We start from the raw sequence: 11,040 nt of genomic DNA, 5'->3' as shown, positions 1-11,040 counted from the left end.
ATACCTCATCTGGGCATATACCCAGAAGATCTTCCAACTGGTAATAAGGACACATGCTCCACTATGTTCATAGCAGCCTTATTTATAATAGCCAGTGAACACAAAAGTCTTAGAAATGATTACATCCATCACATGATTTAACTTTTTAAATTTCTGGTTCAGTTAAAGTATAATAACACAAATTGTATTATACTGCATAAAATATGTACATATATTCCATATATTTTACAATATAAAATCAACTTGAAATTTTCTTTCTGACATAACAAGTTGATGATAATAGTAAGAACTAATATTTATGACTTTAATGAGGAGCTTCATGTATTCACAGGGGAATCAAAGACCAGGAGTAAGTTAATCACAGGTTATTATAGTAGCATGGCCTAAAGGGAAGAGGCTGCCTAGATGTGAGTCCCAAGAGGAACATGAAATAATGTAATGTTGTTTTATAATCTGCTACCAAAGACCAACTCACCTCAGATAAGGTCTGGAAATCTGAATTCAATAATATAAGGTTACAAATTGTCCTTTCAGAAAAGAAATAAGCAGTTGTTAAATTGACTATCAAAATAGCCTATTTGGGTGAGTATATTTAAAAATTATTCAATTACAATTCTAAATAAGTAACAAAAATAATTTTCTAAATAATTTTCTGACTGTACTTATTTACATATATAAAACCAAATTTTAATTGAATTTCTTTAATAGATTGTTAGCAAACACACTTTATTGATTTCAATCTGTGTATAGATACATGTGGAGCTTCAAAGACTTGTTTGTCTTTATTCTGATTACATTATAATAAAACTTATTTTAATATACAAGACATGAAGCTGTGCATATATGCACATGTGATTTCATGTTGCTTACGCTACTTTTTAATCTTTTCTTTTGATTGATTATAAGACTTATATTTTGGTTCCAAATCCTCCAAACAAATATTCAACCAGAATGGTGGCCAAACCTTCACATATATTCAGAAGAAAAAGTAATCAGAAATTGTTTGGTACCAATGATAAACTAAAAGGCATTTTGATCACAAATGGTGGAAAGTAGACATTTTGATTAGGAATATGGTCATCAAATACAGAAGTGGATGCTCACAGCCATCCATTGGATGAAGCACAGGTTCCCCAATGAAGGAACTAGAGAAAGTACCCAAGGAGCTTAAGGGCTTTGCAACCCCATAGGAGGAACAACAATATGAACTAACTAGTACCCCCAGAGCTCCCCTGGACTAAACCAGCAATCAAAGAAAACACATGGTGGGACTAGTGGCTCTAGCTAGCTGCATATGTAGCAGAGAATGTCCTAATCAGTCATCAGTGGGAGAAGAGGCCCTTGGTCCTGTGAAGGTTTTATACCCCAATATAGGGGAATGCCAGGGCCAGGAAACAGGAGGGGGTGGGTTGGGGAGCAGGGGGAGGTGGGGATGGGCATAGGGAATTTTCAGAGGAGAAGCTAGGAAAGGGGATAACATTTGAAATATAAATAAAGAAAATACCTAGTAAATCCATAAGTATGGAAAAAAAGGAATATGGTCATCATTTTTAAATAAGCATTAGTCAATGAAGTTTGATGTTTTGAAATTGAATTATATATAACTGAATACTAAATACAATGAATTTGAAACTTCAATAACTTTCCCCTCAGTCGATTTATATTATTTTGTAGATCTATCTCATGACATTATTATATATATATATATATATATATATATATATATATATATATATATATATATATATATAGTTCCTGTTAAGGAAGCCTAATGCAGGGAAACTGAAACATAGAGGGTAGAGTTTGTCAAGAACACCTACATTTCAGAGTATATTAATTAATATGTCAGACAAATTATTAAAGTTAACTAATATAATAAATATGTTATATCTTTATTTTACTTAATATTAAGTACTATTATTTTAACTATAATCATTTAAATATTAAATTTCATAATATACATTGTTTAAATACATAAAATTAAATACAAAATCATTTAGTTTGAAGATAAAAGTATTATGAACATATACCTTTTAATTTTAAAGTTTATTCAAGAAAATGGAAAAGAAAAATTGCTCCTCTGTGGAAGAATTCATCTTCTTGGGAATTACCAAGAACCCTGACATGAGAGTAACCTTCTTCACCACACTCCTACTTGTTTATCTCATTAATCTTCTGGCCAATCTTGGTATGATCATCTTAATTAGAATGGACACTCAGCTGCACACACCCATGTACTTTTTCCTCAGCCACCTCTCTTTCTGTGACCTCTGCTATTCCACAGCAATTGGACCCAAGATGTTGGTGGATCTTTTAGTTGAGGAGAAATCAATTCCCATTGTTGGTTGCGCTCTGCAGTTTTTTACATTCTGCATCTTTGCAGATTCTGAGTGTCTACTGTTAGCAGTAATGGCCTATGATAGGTACCAGGCCATCAGTAACCCATTGCTCTACACAGTGAACATGTCCAGCCAGCTGTGCTCCCTCTTGATGGCTGGAGTTTACCTGGTAGGAACAGCAGATGCTTTGATACATACAACCCTGACCTTCCGCTTGTGTTTCTGTGGATCCAATGAGATCAACCACTTTTTTTGTGATGTTCCTCCTCTTCTATTAATATCTTGCTCAGATACAGAGGCCAATGAGTTAGCTATATTCACAATTTTCGGGTTTATTGAGCTGAGCACCATTTCTGGAGTCCTTGTCTCTTATTGCTACATCATATCCTCAGTCTTGAAGATCTGTTCTGCTGAGGGGAGGTTTAAAGCTTTCTCTACCTGTGCTTCCCACCTGACTGCCGTTGCCGTGTTCCAGGGGACTATGCTCTTCATGTATTTCCGGCCAAGTTCTTCATACTCTTTAGATCAAGACAAAATGACCTCCCTCTTCTACACCCTGGTGATTCCAATGTTGAACCCTCTGATTTACAGCCTGAGGAACAAAGATGTGAAAGAGGCTGTGGTAAAATTAAAGAATAAATGGTGATTGACAGCTATTTCTAATGTACAGTATTGCTCTTAATTCAGTCTGCATTATACATATGAGAAACATTACATAATATACTAGTTTACTAAAACTATATTATTAGTTATAGCATTGTATTTAAAGCAATAAAAAGTTGATATGTATGCATTGTTTTCATCAAACATACTATATTCTGTCTTTTAAAGTTTTTTTTCCTAATGATTTCAATTGTGCTCATATTGTATGTTTCAGTCCTTCCTCTCAATGACAATTTAAATATGGTGAGGTTGGTATGTATTCATTGCATTTTACAAACGTAGATATTTTCAAGGCATATTAAATGGCTTAATTAGTGGTGAGTATTATCTATAAAGGAAATATGGACAGTTACTTTATACTCTTGTAATTTACATGGACTTTTTTACCACTCTAGCAGCTGTGGGATCTGTGAGAATGGTGCCAATAAATGAGGAAGAATAAAATCTCATGCAATAGACAACTTTGTTCAGAGCATTAGACAATTTATTCTCCGAGGGTTAATAAAAATAGCATGAGTAACATTTTCATGAATTTAAGCTGTATAGAATCACAAGGCCTAGCTAGTTGTGTAAGGTAAAACTGTTTTTCTCTTTATAAAGACAAAAAGGTTTGTTTAAACAATGGAGTAACAGCAGCAAACAATAATAACTAATCTAGAACAAAGTGACTTCTGTCACAACTAAGAACAATACAAAAACACAACCCAGTAACATTCTGTGTTTTGATGAAAATGAGCTCATAAAAGACTTGTTTTCATGTAGTCTTCTTGCAAGCACTCAGAATTCTCCTTGTATACTCTATTCATGGAGCATGTTCCATGAGATTTCATGGCAGTCTTGATCTTCAAACCTGTTAACTCAATTCCAGAGCAATACTTCTAGTGTGGTTTTCAGATAACATTTTCCAGGAAACTAGATTCTCACCTTCTGTACACAAAGGATTTTCATAGGTGAGAAGACGATGTCTGTCTAGTGATTCTTACACTTGGAGGTCTCAATATATAGTGACACTTTTGGATGATGAACCCTGTTGGTTAACACAAGTACCATATTTTGTCATTGTGTAACAGGGGGCTAGAACTCATAATTCTTCCATAATTTCCCATATTTGCCTCTAATTACTTTGTTTTCCACACTAGCTAAATAATTCTCTTCAATTGCTTCTTTAAACATTAATTAATTTGCATCTATTTCTTAAATTGCTACATGCAATGAGAATATATATATATATATATATATATATATATATATATATATATAAACACTGAATCATCCTAATTATGAAAACTTCAGAATCATATGTGGGAAATAACATGAAACATCAAAAAAATAACAAAACATTGTTAAGAAAATCCTACCAGAATGTGGCATATCCTGCGTACATAACTAGACACATTAGAATATGACAAAAATCTGTAACGCATGATTGTGGACACAAATCTAAAATATTCTAAATAATTAAATTACTGGGAGGTAAACAACTTGTCTGTAAGGATGTTCTTTGTATACCTTTTTCCTAAATTATTGATTAATATTTCTCATGGTTGAATTTGAAATCTTTTTATGGAATAATAGAATATGGACCTAAGTCTGAAAGCTGAGGAAAGACTCTTTTCAATGCCAGTCACAATCACATGTACTGAATTTTCCTGGGCACATTCAGTTTTACCATTCCAATATGAAATGATCCTGAATTAAATTATTTCAGAATTGAAGACCTGATGCTACTCTGCTTTATTTTCCCATATGACACACCATGAAATCACAGAAATTACCAGAAAGGATTTTACACTTAGATAAATCTTCTTGGTATCATAACTTACCTTTTGGAATTATGAACTATGGCCAGCACTGTAATGGTTTAACTCAAATGTTTAAATACAATGAGAATAATAAGTGTGAGGTTCCAGTTGTTTACCTTGGAAATTTTGTTTGTTTGTTTTGTCTATTTAGTTGGTTTTTTGAAACAGGGATTCTCTGTGTAGCTTTAGCTGTCCTGGAACTCACTTTGTAGACCAGGATGGCCTAGAACTCAGAAATCCACCTGCCTCTGCCTCCCAAGTGCTAGGATTAAAGGCGTGTGCCACCACACCCAGCTGTCTATTTATTTTTGCTTCATATTAATATCTAAGGAAAAAGAGTTGGGTGCCTGGGGAGGTAGGGAGACTTTGGGAGAATGGGAAGAGGAGACAATTGTGATGAGAATATGTATGAAACATTTTTCAATAAAATATGATAAAACCATTGTTAATATATTGCATATTCTATGAGAAATGAAAAAAAAAAAAACATAAAGACAGAGCCTTCAGAGGTTATATTACAGACCTTACCATATAGGACCTAATAAATTACTGAGAGGTAAACAACTTGTCTGTGTGGAAGGGACCTCCTTTACTTCTGCCACTAAAGTGAAGTTAAGGTCCAGGCTATCGATGATCAAGAAGCTATAAGCACTTACCACGCCTAACCTGGATTTGGGACTGTTTTGCTTCAGAGTTGTGAGATTTACCAGTATGTGGCATTTTGTCATAACAACTGAAAAATATAAGAAAAACAGCATGCCTATAAATAATGTTTCTGTTATGTTAAAGACCATGTAAAATGTGTTAAAATGTGGTGGCTAATAAGGAAAAAGAGAAAATAGGTCAATAACTAACTTTGATCTTTCTCAAGGAGTATTTGAGACATTTTATTACATTTAAACTGTAATTTAAGTTACACATCAGTCCTATGTTATTATGTATAAAATGTAATCAAGAGAAAAGGAAAATTAAAACTCATCAGTGTCTTAAAATACTTTGAACTGATTCATTATTTTTTATGATGAGTAACAACTGAAGTTGAAAATTTGTCCCTTGGATGTATTTAAAGGACTTTATGATTCAAACTGAAGCTTAAAAAGATTGCTCTTCAGTCTAAAGTTTGTACAAAATTATAGACTACAACCTCAGAAGCTTTGTTGTATTGAATGAGGCATCTAGTTAAGTGTTCATAGATTCTTTCCATTATCAGTCTTCCTGAATCATACCCTTCTTGGGTTAAAATATTTTGTTTGTCTGGAGTACCTTCAGACAGCAAGCACTGCTACTCTAACAGTAAGCTGCCATATAATAAATGTGTTTGCTTTATTTGCATTTTTTATTAGATGTTTTCATCATTTACCTTTAAAATGCTATCCCCTTTTGAGGAAACATTCATTTGATTCTTAAAATTGGATGTGTAAGACTAACACTAAAAATAAAATCTGTTCTGTTTATATTTTTTCATTGTAACTAAACTTGTAAAACTTGACAGGTAATGAAATGTCAAACATATATTTTGTACCACTTAGATAATCAGTCTGCCTTTATGCTATGAAATTTGTATAAATAAAGAAGCTCCTGGTTGCTAGTCATTCAGAACAGCTGACATGGCTTGATTGCTAGTTAGAGGCAGAGAAGTAGTCTGACTTCATTTTTCTTTTTTTAAATTATTTTATTATATATTTTCTTTATTTACATTTCAAATGCTATCCCAAAAGTCCCCTATACCCTCTCCCCGCACTGCTCCCCTAACCACACACTCCCACTTCTTGGCCCTGGCATTCCCCTGCTGTATGGGGCATATAAAGTCTGCAAGACCAAGGGGCCTCTCTTCCCAATGATGGCCAACTAGGCCATCTTCTGCTACATATGCAGCTAGAGACACGAACTCTGTGGGTACTGATTAGTTGGTATTGTTGTTCCACCTATAGGGCTGCAGACCCCTTCAGCACCTTGGGTAATTTCTCTAGTTCCTCCTTTGGGGGCCCTGTGTTCCATCGTATAGATGACTGTGAGCATCCACTTCTGTATTTGCCAGGCACTGGGATAGCATCACAGGGGACAGCTATATCAAGGTCCTTTCAGCAAAATCTTGCTGGCATATGCAATAGTGTCTGCGTTTGGTGGCTGATTTTCTCATGACCATTGCCTGACTCAACCCCTCTCTTTCCAGACTTCTTGGGTCTTTTCTAAGGGATGCCCTGTCAGCAATAACCCTAAGGACTTTAGCCTGGGAAGGCCCATCAAGAAAACTCCCAGCATTGATCTTTCTGACTTATATTAAACAAGATGAAACTTGCTAATAAAGCCCTTGAATAAGTACATCTTCATTCTTTCCACTTTGCTTTATTAGTATTCATAAGCTAGGTAGTACCTTCTCAATGATTACATTCAATTTTGCATATTATGTCTGCATTACCATCAAAATAACATCAATGCAATATAAAAACACGTTGACTAACATCACTAAAATATAATTTATTTATCATTATTACTTTCCTTATTTTAGTCTCACATAGTTGGATTTCAAAATAATTTTTAAGCAATTCAGGGATTAATGCATCTATGCTTGAAGTTTTACTGTTGCAATTAACACAAGTGTGAATCATTTGTTTGTTTATATATTTGAATATACATAAAAAGGGTTTATTTATATGTTTGCATGGAGATAATCATTACTTTAATATGTAGTTGATATCTGATATTTTTTCCACATGTCATGTCAAATACACAATGCAGTTTTTATAATATGAAAGGATAATTGGTCCTTAGGAAAAGAATATACACAATATCATGTTGAAAAAGATAACTTACACAATTGAGTCATAAGTAGCAAAGATAAGTCGCAATATAATTTTTTTATGAGTTACCAAACAGAACATCTAACTCAGATGATGAAGTGTGCAGGAGAGGGAAAAGAAGCTACAGAGAAACTTGATATCAATTACAATCCATGTAACCATTTACTTTATGCAGGCTACTTTCCATGCTCTTAAGATACATTGAACATCTGTAAATCTAAAAGCTCTTAAGATACATTGAACATTTGTAAATCTCAAGGCAAAAAAGATGAATAGTCTGCAAGAGTTTTGCAATGTCCAGATACTTTGCTTAGAATTGTTCCCTTCTTCTCCTTTAGCATCTGCCCTTACTTTCCAAGGCAAGGTTATCTGATGTGAAGAAGAAAGAAAGCAGTAGGTGGATCCACAGCAAAACATGTGTGTATCAGTTTTATTGAGAGAAATCGGAAATGTTTTATATCTTTACCAGAAAAACTGTAATAGAAATTGAGAAGATAAATACAGGTATAGTTGCCAGGATACAGTGATGTTTGCAAGCTATCCAGGGTACTGATGATTTATATGTAACACCAATTGTCCTGTCAAGCTTCTATTCTTCCTTGACTTCCAAGTAATATACAGAGAAAAACAAAGCAGCCTGAATGTTCCACCTGGGGGACTGTGTCAGTATCTTAGGAAATGGAAGGCACATTGTTCCATAGAAGGCATGGACCCCAATCTGAAAACTCTATTCCTTCCAAGGTAGCTAGACCAAACTAACTCCATGGTTCCTTGAGGTGAGTATATCTTTAGATATGCCACAGGGTATATTAGTCAAGTTTGCTGGTCTCTTGCAATAGCACTTATATATTAACTCAAGATATGTTCTGCTCAGACTTTATTCTATGACAGTTTGAAGCAGATTAAGAGCTATTAGTTTGCACATGTAGTGTTTATCCATCACTTAAGTTAGATGATTGTTATTATGATCATAGATGAAAGATTACTCAACATGAATGAAAAAGACAAAATACAGAAAAACAACCACAATAACATTATGCTCATGATTTTTATTCCAGAGAGTAATTGTATATCATATCCCCACTTTGAGTTAGAATCCTTTGGCAACATGCTAGGCTTACTGGTATGGGTTAGTATGTTAAGAGACAAAAAAAAACTGTCAAAATGAGAAGAGTAAGAATAATAAATGTATAAATCTATCACATTAAATTTAATCAATTATATACATAAATAGATGTAGAAGAATGAGGCAGAGATTCGCAATTTCAATGCCAGGAAAACATAGTGAATAACTAAAACATTCATGTGAATCTCAATAAATATCTAAAACCATCTTTTTCTTTTAATTTTCTTCAAGGCCTCTTTCACATCCTTGTTCCTTAAGCTGTAAATCAGTGGGTTCAGCATAGGAATCACAAGGGTATAAAATAGAGATGTCATTTTGTCTTGATCAAGGGAATAAGAAGAACTTGGTCGAAAATACGTGAAGAGTAGAGTTCCTTGAAAAATAGCAACTGCAGTCAAGTGAGAGGTGCAAGTGGAAAAGGCTTTGAACCTCCCTTCAGTAGAACGGATTTTTAAGATTGATGAAATGATGTAACAGTAAGAAACAAGGACTCCTGAGATAGTGCTCAGTTCAAGGAAACCATAAATAGTAAATAGTGCCAGGTAATTTACTTGAGTATCCGAGCAGGAGAGAAGGTAAAGTGGAGGTAGATCACAGAAGAAATGGTTGATCTCATTAGAACCGCAGAAACACAAGCGGAATGCCAAAGTTGTATGTATCAAAGCATCTGATGTTCCCACCAGGTAAACTCCAGCCACGAACATGAAACACTTCCGGCTGGACATGTTTGCTGTGTAGAGCAAGGGGTTGCTAATGGCCTGGTATCTATCAAAGGCCATGACTGCCAGCAGCACACACTCAGAATCTGCAAAGGTACAGAAAATGAAGAGCTGCAGAGCACAGGCCCAGAAGGGAATTGATTTATTTTCGCCAAATATATCTACCAGCATCTTGGGACCAATTACTGTGGAGTAGCAAAGATCACAAAAAGAGAGGTGGCTCAGGAAAAAGTACATGGGTGTGTGGAGCTGGGGATCCATTCTGATCAAAATGATCATACCAATATTCCCCAGAAGATTGATGAGATAGATGAGGAGAAATATGGTAAACAGCGTCCCTTTCATCTCTGGGTTATTGGTAACTCCCACAAAAATGAATTCATTCAAGGAACAGTTTCCTATATCCATTCTTTCTTCAAGTCTATAATTAAGAATTTTGCAAATTCATTTTTACTACTAGATATCAACGATGTATTTATGAGATAGAACACAATTTATTTCTCCTGTTATATGGTGTAAAAAGTTCTGAGTCCTGTTTCTTAACCTATTTTTCATGACAAAAATTACCAGTATCTGTGATAGAGAGTTGAGGAACAGAGATTATCTACCATTAGGTGTCCATGACTTTATACCTATTCTGTAATGTAGATAAGGTCTACATTAGTAATTGCAAGAGACAAATTTGGGAAATAGTAGTTCTCATTTGATCTTTCCACAATGAGAAATAAACTCAAATACTAGACTCAGGCTGTATTTCAGAGGTTATTATTTCCATTCTTTAAGATATTTAACACAGGGCTGGTGAGATGGCTCAGTGGGTAAGAGCACCCGACTGCTCTTCCAAAGGTCTGGAGTTCAAATCCCAGCAACCACATGGTGGCTCACAACCATCCGTAACAAGATCTGACTCCCTCTTCTGGAGTGTCTGAAGACAGCTACAGTGTACTTACATATAATAAATAAATAAATCTTAAAAAAAAGGATATTTAACACAAAAATTAGTTTAGTTATTATATTTTTTAAAGCACATGCTCTTAACCATTTTATTGGTTTAGAGATTGACAACTTCAATAATGAGTAAATATGCTTCAATATAAAGGTGGAGAACACAAACATTTACTACCAACAAATAAGATGGCTAGTTCTTTTGTTTTATTTTAAAATATTTTGAATTGAAATAAACTTATACCACTTGTCTCTACCTTTCCTAGCTTCAGCAAGAATGTAGTTACTCTTTCTTTTCCTAACTTCATGCAGTCACATTCAAATTGATAGAAACATCTTATTGTATATTTATATATATGCACAAGTAAACATGAACATAGAATGCCCTTTGTTGTTAGTAAATTAGATGGATATAAACAAGCAGCATTGAAAACATTCATCTAGTACATTGGAATTTCACTACTGAAATCTTCTTCACAATCTAAAACAGCTATTTAAAGAGTACAGTAAATGTTCTAAAATGCATCTGCTTTTATATATGTAAATGTGTGTATTTTCATGTATGTGTTTTACACATTCATATATTTGTGTATACACATTTTTGTGAACTTTCGAAAAGAAATAATGTACCTTTTGCCTTTTTAG

At 34.1% G+C, this 11,040-nt stretch overlaps 2 protein-coding genes across 2 annotated transcripts; one reads left to right on the top strand and one right to left on the bottom strand.

Moving 5' to 3' along the window:
- Positions 1-2,052: 2,052 nt before the first annotated feature.
- On the top strand, positions 2,053-2,985 carry LOC110318256 (olfactory receptor 5W2-like). Its single transcript, XM_021193128.1, has one exon. The coding sequence runs from the start codon at positions 2,059-2,061 to the stop codon at positions 2,983-2,985; it is 927 nt and encodes a 308-aa protein (XP_021048787.1). The 5' UTR covers positions 2,053-2,058.
- A 5,943-nt stretch (positions 2,986-8,928) lies between these two features.
- LOC110318255 (olfactory receptor 5W2-like) lies at positions 8,929-9,864 on the bottom strand. The gene has a single exon (XM_021193127.1). The coding sequence runs from the start codon at positions 9,856-9,858 to the stop codon at positions 8,929-8,931; it is 930 nt and encodes a 309-aa protein (XP_021048786.1). The 5' UTR covers positions 9,859-9,864.
- Between the last annotated feature and the right edge of the window lie 1,176 nt (positions 9,865-11,040).

Source organism: Mus pahari, chromosome 3 (genome assembly GCF_900095145.1).
Source record: "Mus pahari chromosome 3, PAHARI_EIJ_v1.1, whole genome shotgun sequence".
In the NCBI taxonomy this organism is placed as follows: domain Eukaryota; kingdom Metazoa; phylum Chordata; class Mammalia; order Rodentia; family Muridae; genus Mus; species Mus pahari.
Note: the sequence above shows the minus strand (reverse complement) of the source record. Positions and strands in the feature narration are given on the sequence as shown.

Excerpts from the sequence above, each read along its gene's own strand:
- LOC110318256 (XM_021193128.1), top strand. The coding sequence starts at position 2,059 with ATGGAAAAGAAAAATTGCTCCTCTGTGGAAGAATTCATCTTCTTGGGA.
- LOC110318255 (XM_021193127.1), bottom strand. The coding sequence starts at position 9,858 with ATGGATATAGGAAACTGTTCCTTGAATGAATTCATTTTTGTGGGAGTT.